At 48.1% G+C, this 20,741-nt stretch overlaps 1 protein-coding gene across 1 annotated transcript in view; it reads right to left on the bottom strand.

Moving 5' to 3' along the window:
* Positions 1-8,437, bottom strand: part of LOC309670037 (uncharacterized protein) — a 62,828-nt gene extending 54,391 nt beyond the window's left edge. Inside the window, exon 1 of the mRNA XM_082480842.1 lies at positions 8,222-8,437. Within this exon, the coding sequence (XP_082336968.1) occupies positions 8,222-8,326 (105 nt within the window). The 5' untranslated portion in view covers positions 8,327-8,437. The remainder of the gene's footprint in view (positions 1-8,221) is intronic.
* Between the last annotated feature and the right edge of the window lie 12,304 nt (positions 8,438-20,741).

Here is a 20,741-nt window from a genome sequence, read left to right as displayed (position 1 = left end):
CTTACATCCAGACACACTCTCAGCAAACCAAAGGATCTAGCTGCCTGTCTGGCACCTCTCCTCAAGATGGGAAATTCCCCATTCAACCAAAGGAAATTTTCTTCTCATCTTATGCCCATATAGAGCTTGGCAGATTGTGGCCTCTATGCCAAGAAGTAAGGACATCAGTTAAATAAAAAAATAGCCTGCATCATGGAAACAATGTGACCCCATTAGGAAGGAGTAAGATGAGACAGACTTCTGAACTAAATGAGTACAAGGGGATAGGATCTTTCTGCCATCAGCAACTTGAATTCTGTGATCTCCTTGAAACCAGGTTTGTAGCTCAGTCAAAACAATTATTCAGCTACCCAAGGCCAATCAATAGTTTGTTCCCTAGAAACGTCAGAAACCAAGGTCCGTCTACTCTCATTGTGGACATTAATGAATATTGAGGTATTTGTGAGTACTTTATCCAGGCATCTCCTTTCCTTTCATAAATCTAAATTCAGATAAGGACCATTTCCCTTGCAGCCAGGCAAAAAACCTCAGGTCAACCCATCCCTGAAATGGGAGACATGACTAAAAAAAAAACTCTTCAGGCTGCTTAGGCTCCCGCACTGGTTTCTTCTTTTCCTCAGAAGGTGTTTCCAGCCCTGAACTATTAGGTCTTCTCATATGGGCTGAGGTTGGAACAAGGGTTGGGAGGTGATCCCAGGCAAAGTTGCAAAGGGCTTTTCTCACGTGTGTTTGCTGGGTGCAACAACCAACCAACCCAGTCATGCCAGCCCCACACAATGGCAGCTCATTTGAGGAAGAGAATCCTTAGCTTCACAATCTATCAAGCCTGAGGGACACCTCCTCAGGTTTCACCACATCTCCTTGCTAACAACATTCATTTAGAAGGTGCATGCCAGTGAGACACAGGCATTGATCTCCATTCCCAACACCACAGCTCAAGCCCCTTCACCACAAGCTGAAGGGGCTCTGCAGCAGAACTGTATTTCTACAGTGAGCCTGGATGGTAGGCTGACTGGCTAAGAGTAGAAACAAAGACTGGTCCACATGAGCTGCTTGCAAACCTGATAGTCACTCACAGAACCTTCTTTGGACTTTTAACCCCTGCCAGCCCCAGATGACATCCTGCCATGCAAACAGAGAACAACTACAAAGGCTCAGGATTTGGATTATTGTGCATACCACTATGTGGCAGCTTTGGTGCGCATCTTCCAAGCAAGATACTTTCTTACATCCAGGTCCTCCGAGAAGTTTCCATAAGTGTCCACAGTACTTCACTCTCCATGAAGCTTCTAAGACTGGACTAGAGAGTCAATCATATGAGCTCTTCGCATGATGTACCCGCACCAGGGTACTGTTGTAGCATTCCCACACTGCTAGGGCTGTCTCAAAGACAGAACAGCAGAAGTTCACCCGGCTAAGCACTTGGTGTTCTGCAGTAATTACAGAGGAGGAAAAGAAACTACTCATCTTGTAAGATCTGCTCCCTCTGCCTCAACCAGCTCCCGAGATGCCCCAGCCTCAAAATGCCTGTCCTACAACAACTGAACAATTCAGTCTGATGTACACATGGAGGTACATTCAGTCTGAGGTACACATGGAGGTACATTCAGTCTGAGGTACACATGGAGGCCAGGTCAAAGGCCAAACAGACTAGTCCACAGCAGGGAGGAGGTTATACTGGGTCTGAAAAGCAAGAACATAGCACAAGAAGGGGGGAAATGCCCAGAGGCATCCTGATCTGTCCATCCCGAAAAAGTGACCAAGCTGGTCCAGAAGAAACCAGACTTTTTTTGAAGCGTTTCACCTGTGTGCCAGGTTCCCACAGCTTGGGCAGGCCTGTGCCCAGAATGGCATGGAGACAGCTCTGCATAGGTCACATTGGGCCATACATCCTTTATATCAGCTTTTAGGCCTGTGTGACAGGAGAGTTTGTACTGCACAGGGAATGCTTTCTGTGCAGATAAAGGTCACAACTAATTGGCTTTTCTCTAAATCCTTGCCTGGGTGTTCATGCTGAGCAGTTGTGGGTGGTGCTGGTGCCTATTCAAAAACAGCTTAGCTGGCTGACTCTGCTGGTCAACGGTGGCAAGAGGACAAACAGGCTCTGCCCACAGCCACATACAACTGTTACTGCTGCAGAAAACTGCCCTGAGCACACACATACCTGTGATGCTGGTTGCTAGGAAAAGTTGGGTCACTCAGCAACCTGAATCCCACTGAACAGGAGAACAGGGGCTACAGATAAATGCATGGAGATAGGCAGCACCAACCCCTCCTACACGGAGGGTGGGAGTGTATTTCCCACTGAAAAAGGAATACAGCCCTTGGTTCCCACACTGAGGCATCCCAACAACACTTCTGTGAACCCAGGCATGCTCCAGGAACAGCCGGAGAAGCTGGCCAGGCTAGCACGCTAAAGCAGAGTGGTGCCCTGCCCACCCACCACTCCAGAGAGATGTCCTAAGTGGATGCAAGCCTTGCTTTTTACTTTAAAAAAAGGTGAACACACTGTTTTTGCAAGAGTCATAATTAAAATAAATGATGACCTGAGTCTGCTTTCTATTGTCACTTCAAATATAAGCTATTTTCCTGCTTAGGAAAATTTTGAGCATCCCAAACACTGCAACATAAATTCAGGAGCTATAAGATAGTGCATGACAGCAGGAAATTAAGTAGAACTGCACTGTCCAGCAAAGCAAAACAGATTAATCTGGTTTTACTGAAATGCAACAGTAAAATACATAGTATTACATTTTGAGAATTCAATTTTTCATTCAAATAAAAATCAAGAATTGGGAAATACAAGGAAAAGTAATGACACTTCTTCATGATGCTGGGGGGTGGATTTTTTTTTTTTTTTTTTAAATCTAGCCCATATTTTCATAGCAGTCATAAGCAAGGCCAGCTGAGAGAGTGTCTCACTGAACTATCCTAATGTCAATGAGCTTCCCATTGTGTTGTATTTGCAATATCTGCAATTTGTCTGAAGTCCTGCTTTCTGGAATGAAGTCATTACACGAGATTGTTGGTGCTGGATGTCTGCACAGGAAAGATGACAACCCTTGAAGATCCAGACCTTAGAATACAAATAGAAAGAACTGTAAACATAATTTTACAATGCCTCAGGCAGAAGTCTCAAAAACTTAAGGTTTCTCAGTGGCTGGGATTGCCTGTTCTATTCTTTGCCTTGGCTAAGCATCTATCACAGCATTTTAACCCACTAACATAATTTTAGTCCAAATTATCACAAGCCTAACTTTAGGCATATTCATAGATACTCCAATAGCCAAAATGGCTATTCATGCCAACTTACATTCATGCAAGTGCTTGCCCCCTCCTGAGTGACATTAAGACAAACCAGAAGCATCTAATGTTACCAGGCGTTATTAGGAAGAAAAGCAAAGCTTCAATGTAAAATTTTTCCTAATATCCAATCTATACCTACCCTGGTGCAACTTGAAGCCATTTCCTCTCGTCCTATCTCCTGTTATTTGGGAGAAGAGGCTGACACCCACCTCACTACAATCTCCTTTCAGGTAGTTGTAGAGAGTGATAAGGTCTCCCCTGAGCCTCCTTCCTCCAGCCCTAGAGGAATGAACCTGTTTGGTGGGATGTGCTGAAAAATCCATGAAGCAGAGAAAACCTTCATATCTCACAGGAGACAGAAAAAGCTAAATTTTCACTGTGCCAAGCAGTCTTCAGCCAGCCTGAAGACCAGTGGCTAGCTGAGTACATGCCAAGCAGTCAACCCAAAGAAAGAAGGAAATTAGTCTGTCCTCGTTCGTACAAAGCATAAGCCCTTACACAGATCTCTGAAAGCGCACCCACTGTGCATCAATAATAACAATGCTACTTCACTCTTTTTTGGTCTGAGGAGAAAAATTTTAAATAACACGCTCCTGTGTCTGCAGAATAACCACCTACCACCAGGACAGTGACTCAGAAGCCACTGCCTTTAAGCCTGAGGTTCACTTTGCACAGCCAACTGAACCCCCTTCATATAGGAAGGATCAAGATGATTTCCAGTTGCTCATCCAGGCCAGCCAGTCAGACCATAGTCTCATAGCTGACTCCAGATGCAGATGCCAGCAGAAAATAACTGACACAACTTGCTGGTCCCTAATGCTGTGTACGCACACATACAAGCTGCAAGGGTACGTGAAGAGAGCTGACATGGTGACTTTGTTAGTGCCTAGTCCATAGTTCCCTTGTAAGCAAGCATAAGGTTAAATTATGTGGCAGCAAAATGCAGTTCTCTGTCACCAGAACAGACTCCCATATGACTTCATTTTGTTGATCAACATTAAGGAAATGACAAACATATCTTAAGTACCTCTGCCCAGGACAAAAAGGAATATGCTAAGTATTAGATGAGTAATTTAACAACTTCTGTGGATTAGAACAGCAATTCTATCACCTCCAAAGTTACTTGTGTCAACAGCAAAGCTGGAATGGAATTGCTACCCTTAAAGTGCTCAGGTTTCTTCAGCTACGTGTTCCAGCCAGTTAATTTTTTAACACACCACAATTCAACTGTTTCATTCTGATAATACCTAGGGCCACTAATTAAGGGCTTAGTCTGACTGGCAATGCACAGACTTGTTCCAACCAGATGCTCCCTGCCCCAAGGAGCTTGCTTGCAAGCAACACTTAGAAAATAGACACCTACACTTTAGACACTACACAAATATGCAAGGGCACAAGAGTTGAAGAGGGATTTGGAAGAAATGCGTTTGAGAAAACCCTACCTCAAGTTGAACAAGCTATTTCATTTGTAGAGAGCTCACTGAGTCAGTTGGAGAGTACTTTTAAGGGCTCAGTATCAGTACTCCATCACATAAACCCACACGCAACCCCAGGATATGCATTTTAAAAGCTCCTTGAATAATTTGACTTATAGTTCAGGAAGGGCTTCTCAAGGCTACCAGCCCAAAGCTATGAAAGAAAATAAAAAACTGGACTAGACTGTAACACTGGACAACCAATGAAAAAATTCAGGCCTTGAGTTACAGACCTCTCTCACTTTCCTCATTTGAAGCATTTTTCACTACAGTATGGGACAACCCCCTTTTCTCACTCTTGTCTCCTGTCCCACAAAGTCTCCTCTGGAACAGACCCAGCTGCCAGCCATTATCAAATATGAGCCCTAACCTGTAGTCAGATCTGCTTTTGGCTCTCAATTTCTAACAGCCAGCCAAAAACTGGGGGGTTCTGAATCTGGCCTGATCTCTACAAGTAACACCAGACCACTGAAACAAGAGGTGGAACAACAGGCTGAGGCACAAGGCTCCAATTCACAATACTTTCTTGGTTTTAGCCGCAGCAGCTGAAGGGCTCTAAGCCAATGGGCTGGACTATGAACCACAATCAGCTAAGGAGTGGACACGCTGTAACTGAGCTGCCACCGCTACAGGGGCACAAGCATCCAGTGGGGAGACAGCAAGGTCAGCAGGACCAGTCATCCAAGGCTAAAGCAAATTTGAACCCTAACTACCACGCTTCACAGCCCAGCCATCCTTACCAGAAATTGCTGGCAGTGCGTGCCAACCCACCAGCAGGTGAAATGTCAGTCAGTCAATCCCTCCCTTCCCTCCCTGGTGACTTCTGGTGAAAGGGCAATAAAGGGACAGTAACTTCCTCAGCAACACCAGTACAAACCAGCAGATCTCTTGAGCCAAAGCCCTCAGAGCAGCCTTAGTTGTCAACTGCCTAAGGGCCAACTTCAGCAGGGGATAAAAAAAGAAAAGGCCATTACATCAGCACCCAAAGCTTGCTTATTTCCTGGGTTCACTTACAGGAGGCAGCGGCAGCCTCTCCACTTCTCCAAGTGGAGGAAAGCTAGGAAGACTTATCACAGACACACTAAACCAATTCAGGACACATGATACCAAAGTGAGATCTTCACAGTGAGCAGAAATTTCATCCTGAAAAAGATTCCCAAAGTCTGGATGCCAATCCAAGGCTGGTCAAATCTCCCAAGCTTACAAAAATGAGCTGACAATTTACCCAAGGTCAATCTCCCAAGACTTTGCCTAATGGCAGTATTGTTGCAAGCTAGAAATACAGCAGCAGCTTGTTTTCCCTTGAATTTGGGAACTTCCAACAAAGGTCATAAAGTGCAAAAGCAAGTGGGTATGAAGAAGACCAGCTAAGCACATTGTTTTTAAAGCTTAGAAAGCTCTTGGTTTGGGTGATGGATACAGATCAGTTCTTACTCTACCCAAATTAGTTGTTCATTCTCCATTTACACTACTACAGATGTGATTCTATGCTCACACCTAACTTCTCACTAGGTTTCAATGGCACTGGGCTGGACCTTTTAAACAGTGCACAAACAATACACTCCAGCATATGTATAGACCTGCACGGGCACAGACCAATGTGAGGACTTTGAGAAGGCAAAAGCCCAGTCTATGCCTGGCAGCCCCACATCATCTGAGGGCAGTAAAGGGAGATGGTACAGGACACTTGATGTTGTCACAAGGTGCATGCACAGTGCAGACACAGGAAGCTCCCACACAGCTCACCACTTGTGACACCCATCCTGAGTCCACACCTGCAAGGAGATCTGGCCCAACACCCAAGACAGAGCACTGCACACTCTGTTTAGCAATTAGTATGCTGGCATGAAGCTCAATCAAGGCCAGGCAGCTGCACGTGGTCCCCAAAGGCCTACAAAACATATATAAACCCAGAGTTTGAAAGTCTGGCTTTCTGCCCATACACATGTATACCAGTCATTGTACCACTCCCCATGGCAGGCTGCAACACTGCCTCTGATGTTCTATGCATTAGCCTTGCAAGAAACAGTGCAAGCTTAAGTCTCTTCTCTATTGAGCCTGCAAAAACGCAGGCCACCTGTTTGCAGCATGAAACCTTGGCACTAATATGAACAAAATGGCTGCAGATACCAACTCCTGCAGGTTTTCCTGCATGTCTCCAAGCATCCTGAAGGCTGTATATACCCCTGAGAGCTCCTTCCAAAGATTCTTATGGTTTCACAACCTGAGGCACCAAGAGACAAACAATAAAGCTAAAGGAGGCAATCACAACCACAAGGCCCAGAAACACAGTGTCCAAAAGAACCCCCCACTGCCCCTGCAGAGATATTCTGCACTGAATCCGTCCACCATGACCTAAAACATTGCCCTTATTTATTTCCAAAAATAAAATCTATTCCCACCTCCCCCAAGAACCACAGAATGTGCAAACCCCACAGAAAGAAGTGCACGGACACAGCAAACTTTGAGGAAACATCAGCACTGTTTCTAACAAAGTTGCCATCAGCCTGCCTAGAATGACTGCGCAGAAGTGCAGCCACACGGCAATCCGCCTCTGTGTAACACATACAAAAGACTCCACTACAGTCTGGTATACTGATCCCCAGCCCCCAACTTGGGCAACAAGGGCTGCTACTTTTCCCAGATCCTTTCTTTGATTTGGGGCCAGGCACTACACTCCCCACAGTACTGATACCAATCCACAGTAACTCTGCTGATTTCAGGGGGTATCCCTTAGTTCACAACACTTTTGCCAAATCAGGATCTGGTAATTTTTTATAAGTAAGTCATCATGACTCCATTTTTATCCCACTGCATATGGCTGAAAAATTCCTCCTTGCATTTGGCAGGAAGGGCTTACATATCCCTTATCATGAATCTGTGATCCTCATTTTTCTTTTAAGCACTAAGAAAGGTTGTAAGCAGTGTTTGGAAAGCTATGGATCAATGCAGTAAGCATGACTGCAAACTTCAGCTCAGATTCCAACCCTCCGGACCAGAAGGGAGAGAAATGCAAATAATGAGCTGAAAGGCATTTTAGGCAAATCATGTTTGTACAGTACCTAGCACATGGGGGTTCTAGCCTAGAGAGGGCTGGGAGACTACAGATTGCACGCACACAAAGGTAACTAGACAAGCAAATGCCTATATAGCTAAATGTGAACCCCGTTCAAAGTAACTACTTCTAAAGAATAGATAGATACTTCTGCCTTTATCCACCTTTTCTGTATTACTTATTGAATTGTGCAGGTAACTCTGAGAGCAAAGGAACAGTAGTTTAGTAACAGGAATGCAGCCTAGGCCAGTGCCTACTGAGCACACTGGCTGAGAGGAAACTGGCCCAGCATAATAAAAGCTGCAAGTTACTAGCTTCTCGAGGCCCTGTTATTAGTTACCTGCTGGGTGCAAAAAGCAACTGAGACACAACCGACTGTTCTTACCTTTAGCTGGAAAGGTTGAATTTCATTCAAACTCTGGTTTCTGAGCTTTTTGGTGAGGATCTTCAGCATGGTACAAATCCGAGGAGCCAAGAAAGGGTTAAGCATATACACACGCACGCATCTACATCTGCCGAGCCCCTGCTGCTACGCTTGGAGGAGCTCTGCGAAGCTTGCATCCAGCACCCCCAGGTACACGGCGGCGGGGGTCGGGGGAAAGCAAGGCTCCGGACAGCCCGCTTCCAACCGTGTCCCTCTCTCCTCCACCACCGCACTCTGTCCTACAGCCCTCCGCGGGGGCAGGGAGAGGGAATCTCTTTCCAAAGCCTAAAGAAAAAAATAAATACCAAACTTCCTTTGCTTTCCAACCCCCTCCCCAGTTACGCTTCAGAAAGGAGGGAGGTACCAGCTGGCAGCGTGCTGCAAGGGACAAGAGACATTCGGCGCAGTGTTTATTGCGGGACGGCAGAGCTCCCTAGCCGAGGCCCCGGGCTCCGTTCACGGCAGCGCTCCCGCCTGCCCCCGTCAGCCCCGACGCCGGCGGCCGCAGGCAGGCATCGGGCATCGCGCCCCGCTGCCGCCGGGCTCCCGCGCCGCCCCGGGCTCCCGCACCGCCACGACCGCCCCGCGCCCTGCCCGCGACGGGAAACTTGTAACAAACGGCGCGGCAGCCACGGTGCCCATTGGCCGGACGGGGCGGGACGGGGTGGGGCCTCCGCTTAAAGGGGCCCCGCCGGCGTGACCGCTGGTTGCCTGCTCCTTCGGCCCGGAGCTGCCCGCGGGGCCGGGGCCGGGGCCGGGGCCGGGGCCGGGGCCGGGGCCGGGGCCGGGGCCGGGGCCGGGGCCGGGGCCGGGGCCGGGGCCGGGGCCGGGGCCGTCGCCGTCCTAGGCGGCGTTCCCTGCGTCCCTGACCCGGGCGGGCTCTGCTCAGGACGTAGCAGACTGGTAACTGCTTGTGCTGTACCGCATCCTGGCTCGCACCAGGAGGGTAAGGGGATGCCCTGACCTGCCTGTCCTGCCCCCAGAGGCAAGGCACAGATCCGCAGGGAGGATTCCTGTATCCCATCGCGAGTCCCTTGAGCCACCCGGGGAGCTTGCAAAGGGCCTGCAGCCGCAGGGAAACTCGCCACCGCCTTTCCTCGCAACAAATGCAAGCACCAGGTCCTGCTGCACCGGCTGCCCTCGGGCACCAGCAAGGTGCTCCATTTCCGTTGGCCCATCCTCCAGCACCTCCTTGGCAACACAGCCAGGACAGTTATTAGGGACAGACTGACTGACGGGCTCCCTGCCACTTCGAACTCACAGGAAGCCACCGACAGGTTTGCCAACAGTAACAACAAAGGGCTTTCACCTGCTGCCAACTCCATGCCAGCGATAAACTCCCTGTGTCTGGGTGAAAGGTCCCTTTTGGCCATTACCAGTCCCTTGGGGCCAGCAGTGCCTTTTGTCCCAAACTTCCTCCCAGCACAAGTTCAGAAGCGTTGAGGAGGTCTCCACTTGTGTACAAATTCCAGAGGAGCACAGGCTGCTTAATGTATTGGTTCCCTGTTCTCAGCCAGCACACCTGTAACAAGACAAGGAAAGAGCACTCAAAATGTTGATTGTGGAAATGAAAGAGAACATCTTCGCTGCGGGGGAAAGGGGCTCAGTGCAGCTCCAGTTGGTCAAAGTGATTTTCTTGAAGGAGTACAACAGGCACAGAGCATGAGCCAGGAAACAAAATTTCTGCTTTTCAGATACTGCCTTCTTAGAAGATGCCTGCAGTAGGAAACTATCTCATCTGTTAAACCATACTTGCTCTGTGAGTTCTGCGTTCACACTGTGGACTTATTTTCACCTATTTTCCCCCCAGTTCACACCAAATTGAAATAACCATCCAATCTTATGACTCTAAGCCACCACACATTGTTATAGGTACTTCTGGTTTCCTTATTGCACGAACACAGGAAAACAGGGAATAGCGCACATTAGCAGATGGCTAGTCTAGCATCCTGCTTCCAACAGGAGAGAGTAAAATGGCAGACACAAGCAGAAATCCTCCATATAGATATGCAATAATACATCTAATGTTAGGTAAGAATTACTCCTGATCCTTAGCTGATAATCAAGGTACATCCCAAAGCCCGACAACTGAGAATTTTTTATCATTTTCTTACCCTAGTGCATGTGGCTTAAGAAGATTCTTTTTTTTCATATAAAGCCAAATTCCCCAGGCCTTTATTCATTCCTTGTTCCAGCACTGGAGCCGCTGGCTTTCCTCGTCATGGTCTGTAAGAGATGACCCATAAACCACAGTCAGCTTAAACTACTGGGTATGATCGCTTTCCCATATTTGAGCTCTCCAGGTTCAATCATTCGGACAGGCACATGACAGGGCTCAGTTGTTTATCTCAGGACGGACGAAGCTGGAAAAGCTCCCTGAAACAGAGAAGATCAGAACCTCCCACCCCACCTGCAACACCTCAGCCTGAGTTTACACCACCCCACTAAGGTGCAAAACAGCAGCAGTGACCACAGCCTGGTGGGGGGGTTCATGCTCGGCTGCCTGACCTGGTCTGGGGCCAGTGCTGCTAATGACCAGCGGAAAAAGCAAGTGCTGATGAGGCTTTGTCATGGCACCTGGGATATGAGAGAAACTAATACTATAATGCCTTGTATGAACTCTGCTTCTGCAACCTTTGCCTATATAAGTTTCAGCAGACGCCATCAGAGCAGCTATTTCTTTCTTGCTTTGTGTTTCACATAACCAGAGTAGTCAGGAACATCAGGCACACCCAGGCATTTTGGAGGTCAAGTTCTACACACCTGCTCCTAGTGTTTTCTTATTTTATGTGTCCAGGAGCACCTCCGTGTTCCAGCAGGCCCAGGAGACACTCACACTTCGAAGTTCCTCTCCAGCTAACCTTGCGCTTCGCACTGGTAAAGTACCATAGCCCCTCTCTTGCTCCACAACTGCAATGCCAGGAGCAACTGACTGACGGATCACAAGCTCTCCATTGAGCCACAGCATCCAGCATCTCCTCTGAATGAGGCACGGTGACACACTCCTGCAACCAGCAATAAGCAGTTTCACAGAGCCACAGAGGAAAAGAAACCCTTGTAAAAAGCAGAATTGCAACCTGCTGCTGCAACTCTTCTGTGATCTTTACGTGATCCCTGACCCAAGGATGAGGCTTGACATGCTAGATGGATTCCCAGTAGATGACAAGTCTTCCTGCTGCATCATATAGTGGAAAAAAAGCTGCCTGAGAGCTCTGGATGTTTTGTTCCTCCACACACATACAGGTTGCAGAACATTACCAAGTAACTGCTATCCAAGGACAGCAAAATGTTTTCCAGGGCTAAGTAATAGTACTATTCCCAAAGGAAAAAACTAAGACAGGGGAAGGGTTACTTGACTTTCCGAAGGTCACTGAGGAAAGCTGCAGAAGATCCAAGAATAGAAGTGGTATCTCCTGGCCCCTAGCCGTATGCTCCCAGACTGCCCCAGACTGTAATCTAGCCTGTTACTAGATCACACTGCTGGAGCTATGCAAAATTCAGTGGTTTCACTTCCCAAGCATCTCATGTGATCGCTTTGCTTTGGTTTTGGCTCCTGTGGGTTTCTCACCCCTGGAGTTTTGATCTGCCTACTGGGTTCAAACCAAATCCAAATCTCAAACCTAGTCAAAGAGGCCACGTTTCTTCTGGTCACATGATAAAAACATGAAAAATGCATTGCATAACATTTATGGTAAGCCCACATGCCTGCTTCAGCATTGCTTGAAGATCTCTTTAAATTCCTCATGGCCAGACCAGGAGCAGAAGGGAGGCAAGTGGCAAGCTCCCCCTGCAAGAACACATGGTATTGTGGTGACAGGGAGAGGTCAGGGGGCTGTGAGCTGAGCCAGGATCCTGGCTCACTTCCACGATACCCACATGTTCCTGCCTGCTGCTGCCATTGGGAAGACATCCATGGAGAATTGCCTTAGCTCCTGGTGTGCCACATCTTATTCTCCCTCAGAGACATTCCTGTGTGGGAACCCTGGCCAAACAGTACAATAGGGGAGAGAGACAGGAGAGGTGAATACAATGCAGTGAGGATTAGTTTAATGCCCAGATTCCCTCTGAGCTGTGTTTCCCTTTATGCCCAGAGGACAATCTAAACCTTTTGCAGCTTATCCTGCCCAAGGTGTACCACTTACACTGCCAGATCTAAGAACAGGAATTTGTGTGGGTGCAGAAGGCCCCATTAGGCAGGCCTGGCCAAGCCTTCTCAAAAGAAAAGAGATTCTATTTTCACCCTTTGGAGTCACCGGGGGATTTGCTCGGCCCACCTTGCACACTGGACTACTCTTCAACCTCCTTTTCCTGCACACTGTGCCATAGCAGGATCATGCTGCATCTGTGGGGATGCTGGTCTGAACATCCCGATGTTAAAGGCACAAAAACCAGCCAGGAAAGAGGTTTCAAGTGCCATCTATTGGGGATCTCCCCTCATTACACCAAGGGATACAGAAGGATGAGCTGGAAAAACCCCATCCGTTCCCTTTCGCTTATGACCCTAAATGGGTGATGTCTGAGACAGACACTGGAGCTACAGCCAATGCCAGGCATAGAAGGAGCATCTGTCTGCCAAGGGTAATGCTAAAAGCAAGGCAGAAGCAGGATGAAAGCTGAGCCTAGAGCTTGCTTGGAAGGAGATGTGGGCCCAAAGCCAGGCACATCTTGAATGGTGCCACAGAGCAGGGCCATCCACCAGCTGTCTCAGCCACAGTCCAATGTATGTAGGTAAAAACCAGGGGAGAAGGACAGTCCACAAAAATAATGAGAATTGTTTCCAGAACAGTACAACTGACAAAAGAGGCGGCTACAGTGTTCAGCATTGCAAAGGGCACTGAGCTCTGTTCCTGAGCTAGCCACCAATCATTTATGGCAGTTACCTCAGGGTATTTCTCCTCTCAGTGTGTGTATTGCTAAGCCAGTGGGCTCCTCCAGAAAGGATTATCTCTGCCTGTGCCTCTGCCTCTGTGCGATGTTTGCCTTGACACAGGCCAACCTAAGCTGAGCTCCCACCATACAAACTGTAAACACCCCGCGACCCAGCTGCAGGGATGAAGTTGCAGTGTACACAAGTGGTCTCCGAGCTCTGGCCATGTGAGCTTTATACCAGGAGCTTGGGGCAGGCAGTTGGGAAACATCCCATGTGTGGTCACAAAGGAGCCCTTCACTAAGGCTACAGGCACCCAAATGTGGGACCAGGCCACCGTTATCTTAACAGCTACAAACTGTCCCAGAACGGAGCCAGCTGCTGTCATGCAAACACTTTGGACATTCAGGGAGTATCAGGAAGGCTGGTCAGAGATGGCTGAGACTGACAGCTATCTGTTCTCTTCTACATACATCTCTTTTAGGCACAACTGAGCAATGACCTACCTAGGATTCATGTTCTGCAGATACAGTTTTTGACTGGTATGAAAAGAAGAAAAGAAACAGAAGAGAAATTGAAAAGCATTCAGAAATTACTGATCCCTGCTATTTGACAGAGAAACAATGACCATGCCAGCATAGGCCGCATGACAGCAGTAAGGAAAAGAAATCCTCTTAACAGCACTGCTGGGCAGCCCCATCTCTGTTATAACTCCCTTGCTGCCCATTCTCTCCCTGCAAATTGCTAAGGCCAACTAGAAAGTCAGCATGTGGCTAATACACCGAGAACCAGGGAGAGCAGGATTACCACGGCTGTTTACACCATGCTTCTCTAGCTGGTACTGCAGACATTTGTTCCTCTGCAAATGGGCTTGGAAGGGGCCCCAAAATACCCACTTGGTAATGGGCTGCTTGGAAAGCACTCACAGGGCCAGCAGTTTAGCTTGGCCAGCCAGAAGCTCCAGGGTAGCAGGACAGCCTGGCTCCTCAGAAACACAAGCAAAGAGAAGTGATGATTTCTGCTTTAGGAAGCTTCTTACCTCTAACCCCTGGAGAAGAGGAATCATCTCATCTGACTAAAGGATCTCTGACCTTCTTTCCTTCAAATACAGTCACTGCAACTCACTCATGTCTTTTCCTTTTCAAATGCCTTCATGATAACCAGGACGCAGTCTTTATCTGGGATCACACAGTAGTTCTGAGCCCTGCCATGTAGCTAGCCAGGAGCAACAGTCAGTCCAAAGATGAAAGAAACGTCCAGTCTGTACATCCTACCCCCACAGCTCAACAGCTGCCTCAGATTTGAGGTCTTTAGGTCAAAGACAAGAAACTTCAAACTACAATGCTTAGAAAGGCAGCATCAGGGAGAAAGGGCCTAGGTTCCTGCGAAAGCAGGAAACTTCTTAAGCAAAAGTGCTAGGAAATGAGCACATACAGTCTCTGCAGAGGAAGGGAGAAAATATTATTGTGGTTGCTAGTTTGATGGGGGGGAATTCCTTTCTGGAACTTCCTGACTGTCCAGACAGTCTCTGGGCTTATCCCAAGTGTATAAATAAAATACAGCTTTCAACATCAAAGAGGTTTCCCCTTTCCTCTTGTTGGGCACCCCATCTAGATCTGTATTTGTGAGCAGTTTCAGTGCTTCTAAGGTTAGTATCACCAGGGAAAGAAATTCCAGGAAGAATTTCCAGGAGGTGCAAGTTTGAACTTGCTGCCTTGCAGCTTGTTGCTACTGTGGGCATGGTGCATGGATGAGGAGAGCAACAGCCAGGCTGCACCCATGCTGTACCCTGGTTGCGCCAGCCTGGGGGACTCCTGGCCACAGTGCCTCACTGCGAGCCTGGCCAGACCTCTCAAATTGCCATCAGATGATCAGAAAACATCAGCCAAGCACTGGGGATGTTTCACAGAACTGCTAGGACTCCCATCAGCCTACCTGCGCCCCATCTCCAGCTGCTGCCAGGCTCCAGTTCATCACTGGGGAGGGAAGACAGTGCATCAACCTGCACTACTGAGCTACTCTTTGCATGGCAGGGAAGGCTGGGGAGAGGAGCACAAGTACTGCCTGAGGCCTCTGCAGGAGTGACAACACAGCAGAATCCTCAGAGAAAGGCTTGGTGGTAAAATATACAGTCCTTAAAATAACTGTAGAATTGAAAAGTGCTCTAATGACTGAGGATTTGTGGCCACAAACCAGCTGGAAGCCAACTGAAGGGGTCCAAGCGTTCAGTAAAACTGTGTTTTGAGGAACAAAACAAGGCAACCTGTCTTCACAAGCTTCTGACTCAAAAGCTCAGAATTGCTAGACTGGCCAAGGAAGAAGCAACCTTAGAAGATTTTAAAATGAGAATAAATCATGTCATTTACTACGTGCTTTCTGAACTCTGTGAATGCACGTTGCATCTGTACATCCCCCCTGGCTCTTTTAGAGGCCAAGGCCAAATGCTGAAACCTTTATCAGTTTCTGACAACTGAGGACAGTTATTTGCAAGCTATCCACCAGAAATCCCAGTTGGAACAGCTCTCTCAGCATCATGGCTGTGTAAACAAGGATGAAAATGGCCTTGGGAGGGAGGAAATGAGTTTGGCATCAGAAACCGTAAGCTCTGCATGCAGGCACGCTAGCACTAAAAATGGTCACAAAAAGGTGCAAGAGAAGATGGGCTAAGACAAAGGACAGATAAAGGATGAGGGTGGGATATTTTCATGGAAATCTAATCATACATCACTCCCTTATGTCTCTTTGTTTCCACGGTAAAGCCTTTCAGCTAAGAGGTGCTGTCAGAACAGAATTAGGATCTGGCAGACCCACAGAGAAACGACAGCCATGGCCTGCTCGAGTCCTACAAACCTTCCCGAGAAGGGAGGCAGACTAAAAAAAAACCTTGTGAAAAGCCCTAGATTGCATTTGACACTTTCTGTTGTCTGTATTATACACCAGCCGTCCCCAGAGGGCACAAGAGACCACCACTTTGCTTCCGCACTGACTCACCCTTTCCAACCAAGCACTGCCAGGAGAAGGGAGAGCGGTCTGGAGGGCTTCTTGTTTTTTTCCCAGCTCTGTTCTTCCAAATGGGCTGAGGGCAGAACCGGGATTACCACATAGCAGCAATAAGCTGCTTTATGTTGACGAGCACACACGCAAGCAGGAAGTTGCGCTTTATTAGCCAAAGGTCTGGGTGTCTCACGCACAGCCAGCCAGGTTGCTGATCCCAGGCTCTGCACACTGCCTTGTCAGTGCTTAAGCCCAAGGCCAGTGCAAAAGGCCAGAGTGAAAGGGTCGGGCCTGCCTCTGAATCTCACTCAGATGACCTCTCCTTGTCTGAGTGCATGAGAGACAGACACTAGAGCCCAACAGCCCACCACCAGTCTCCTAGCCCTCAAAGGAAAACAAAAGTATGGCCCACACACCCTGACTGCATTCAGATGAGGCAATGCAGAAACAAATTCTCTTGGTCTTAGTTTCCACACCACAGCCAGCATTCCTAGAGGTATTAGAGAGTAATTTTCTGGAGCCTGTTTTTGAAAAATCTCTCCTTTTTCTCAGCCAAATCTGCTCAGCTGTATTCTGGCTCCCCTCTAGATGGGTAGTGGGCCCAGATACATAGCACCAAATCCCCCAAATTAACCTTCTCACACATCATGAAGAAGCACGTATAGCAGGTGTGTGGGATTCAGTCTCTGGAAGACCTGTGTAGCCGTGTAGCAAATTTAAAGAAAAATATGACAGACAGATTCAGTCTAAAGGATTAGATGTTTATCTTGTAAAGCCAAAGAGGGACTTCAGAAGATCCAGCCAAATTTGCCATATATACGGCAGACACTCATCATACCCGCAGATAAACCAGCTTTCAATATACTTCTACCCAGTTCCTTGCTGCTATCATCCTGTATCATCACCACAGTATCACACCTGTCCCAACACATATTTGCACATTGAGCAGGATGTGGTTGGGATGATTGGATACGCAAGTCACATATTGCATAGTGGAGTGGCAGTCCCACCAGATTGACCAGATGCATAGAAAAAAAGAGATGCTCATTATGTCAGTGGTCATCTCAGCCCTGGAAAATGTACTCTGATGCTAATGTGGTGGCTGCATTTACAGAAATGAAGCTCAAGTTATGGTAAGAGCCCGATTAAGAGGATAACAGCCAGAAAGAGTTAGGAGAAAGAGCTATGGTTAGACCAAACAGATGGATCAGGAAAAGTACGTGACTTGGAGCACTGTAGTTAGCATCCTGACCAAAGAAGTTTTGTTCCTTCATATCAATGCACATTTGCTGCTATCAGTCAGATAGCTTTCTGTGCCGTTCTTCTGCAGACATAGAAAAGCTAAAATCTCAAGTACATTCACATAGTGGAAACTTATTAGCAGCTTTGCCAAGAGATGTTGTACCACAAGGACCAGTATAACTGAATATACTTGCAGGGGTGCTCCCTTGCAAAATCTAGTCAGTCCTTCCAGAAAATCATATAGCAAAATTAGTGTAATCTTAAAATCTCCAGGTTGTCCTTGAAGGAAGAGGAAGCTATTTCCTACAAAGCCTGAAGAAAATTAGCCAGGCTTTTAAAAATTACTGTTTCATATGATTTTATTTTTTCCTATTATGTCTTGTGTGACTTTCTTCCTAAAAATATAAAAACCTGTTAATTAAACAGAATTCACTGTTGTTATATGCCACTGTCATGAAGGCAGCAATAACAAGACTGTATAATTACAACCACTTTACCTTCTGCAGGGTGTCTGCTATTTAGGGATAACACTAAAGGGTGATTAACACCAGAAGGCAAGGCTTTTTAGCTAAGGTGATAGAAGATTTAAAGGATCAAGGCCCATGTCCACAAAAAACACAAGATCCCATAAAATGGATCTTGGGAGAAATCAAGTATCTAAGTCCAGGCATGCAGCCCTTAAAACCCTGCCTAATCCCTTGGGCTTCTAGACTATGTCTATACCAGTAAATTAAACGTGCCCAGGACTGTTCTCTGGCACTGAGGTCCCTGGCACAGGATGGTTTGCACCCATAACATTAAACTCTTTTATCCTTCCAGCAAGGCATTCGGCTCCAAGCGGTTGTTGGGAACGGCCCTTGGCCCACACCAACTCCCTCAGCCATGCCTGGGAATTATTTGGAAGAGTGTTAACTGGCACAGGCCAAAACCATGGCAAGAATAAATTAATAGGAATCAGCTATTCATTTCATAGACGATAGAGTTGTAGTGCCCCAGAACATTTGCTGATACAGACATAACCCTAAAATCCCCTGATGTGCACGTATAGTATCTATACTTATATACTATCTCTCTATATATATTTATGTAGAATATTATGCACTTATGACATATACTTACAAGTATCAAGTTTGGTCTTCTTAGGAAGGATTTCTTGGCAAAAGTGTGGTGGATAGGTGTTTATGTTGCTGGTTGACTAGCCATCAGCAGTCCTTACTTTCAAATGTCTTCATTTCTCCCTTCCAGGTTAACCTTGAATTTCTACCTTCTCAGACACTGCAATTTTATTCTGAATAACTGAAAACATTTGGGGGTAATTTTCACACTCATGTTCACAACTGGAGTGTGTATTTGTGCGTGCTCAGAGGTGTTTGTCTGGGGATTGCCTTTGCTTTTGAGATTTACTGTGAATCTCCAACATTGTCTCATCTCTGTTCTGTATGTGATCTGACAGATCCCAGGAACATTGTGAAGCCCAGGACTCTCCTGTGACTGAGCACCTCGTGTCCACCTTGCCTGAAGGGAGACTGAACCACCAGCTCTACCTGCTCCTCATAGTAAACAACACCGCAACTCTTCAGAGCTGGAAGCCATTGCTCTGTCCTGTCTCCCTGATGTCAGTCACACGCTGTCTTTTTTGCAGAGGCAAACAGGACACACAGGGATGACAAGACTGGCATAGCAATTGTGGGCCCATTCCTGTAGCACATATAGGACCTTGAGTATGTCCCAAATTTTGAAGTACACTTTGATTTCCCCTGGTAGTAATAGCTGGTTTTCTGTAAATCGACTCCAGGCAAGTCATGCAGAGGCATAGGGTATTTATTTACAGGCTTAGCCTTCAGACCACTCCTGTTTATCCATGGATAGGATAGCATCTTCTGTCCACCCAGTAATCTTGCTTCAGTGGTAGAACATGAGCAGTAGCTGGTCTTGACTTTTACAGGAAAACACCCAAGCTACAAAGTCAAAATCCCATGCTGTAAGAAAAGAAACCTTTTGTTCATATAAACTTGTCCATATAAATTGTACTGTGTACTTGTTCATATAAAACAATATACCATGCACATCTTAGGTACAGGAGACAGCTTCTTAAACAGTCTGGCCAATATCTCAATTTAGGTTATGTTTCACTGTACCAGAGGCATCTGAGTCAGCATGAGCTAAAACTCACCGCCTTAAGACCCGACTCTGCATGGTGTGCAATGCTGGGACACTCACAGAAGCCCGTCGCACAGTGTAGTGGATCTTCCACGCTAGCAGGGCAGTCTGAGCTCAGAAAGCCTGCTCAGCAGCACCCTGAAGCTGGCTTGCCTGGCTCATGAGCCGTGCTGACACCTTTAAATCAGCAGGGGATATATAATGGCCACCGAGAAGGCTGGGGAACAGCACCCTGTCAGCTGCAGTTAGTGCCTGATGGGCGCGAAGGGGCCCACAGAACCAAAGCCCAAGGCTTGTCTCCAAGCTGCCCATAGCCCATGTGTGAGCAGGAGAGTACATCTTCACATCTGAAGACCTGAGCCAAAAGCCAGAGCAATATACTCTGACGCCGCTGAGTCAAAAGGAAATGACCCACTCCTAGATAGCACTGCAGAACTGCTGCAGGGATAGAGTCACACACATGCACCGCCAGGCAAGGCACTCTGTAACTGAAAGCATCTGCAAACCCGTTCCGCAGCAGGGTCTCGGCCAAGCCAAGCCCTGCCAGGGCGGCAAGAAGGGCTTAGAGAGCCAAGGGGTCAGGAAGGAGGGTGCAGCCCGCCCTGACAGAGGCTCCCTGCCGACAGCCGGCGAATGAAGCCCTGCTCATCCCTTAACCCCGCCAGAGAGACATTTTCCCCCTGTCAAAAAAAAAAAAAAAAAAAAGAAAACAAAAAAAAAAGAAAAGAAGGAAAAAAAAGCGGCCTCCCGGGGCCCCTGGCCCGCTCTCCCCGGTCCCTGCAGGCCGGGGGCCGCCATCCCGCCCGTCCAGCGGACCCTTCCCCTCAGCGGGGCTCCTCCGCCGGGCTCCCGCGGCGGCGCCGGTCCGCGCCCGGCAGGGGGCAGCAGCGGCGCGCGCACCAACGGCCGGCCGGGCCCGCGTAACGGCCCTAACGGCCGGCGGGGCGCGGCCTCCTGCCTCGGCCTATGCCCGCCCTGGGGCCCGCCGGCTCCCGCCGGGCACCCCGCACCCCCTCCGGGAGCGGCCGTCTCGCTTTGCGGCGGGGCGACGCGGCGTCGGCCTGGCGCGGCTCGGCGGGGCTGTGCCCTGAGGCGGCCCGGGGCTGAGGCTGCCGCCCAGCGTCTGCCGGGTGTCCGCAGGGGGCTCTGGAGCTCTGGAGCCCCCAGCCCTCACGCCCCTGCCCAGCACCGTCACCTCCAAACGGGCCCACCTGAAGA

Source organism: Vanellus vanellus, assembly GCF_965231255.1.
Source record: "Vanellus vanellus genome assembly, chromosome: 3".
Taxonomy (NCBI): Eukaryota; Metazoa; Chordata; class Aves; order Charadriiformes; family Charadriidae; genus Vanellus; species Vanellus vanellus.
Note: the sequence above shows the minus strand (reverse complement) of the source record. Positions and strands in the feature narration are given on the sequence as shown.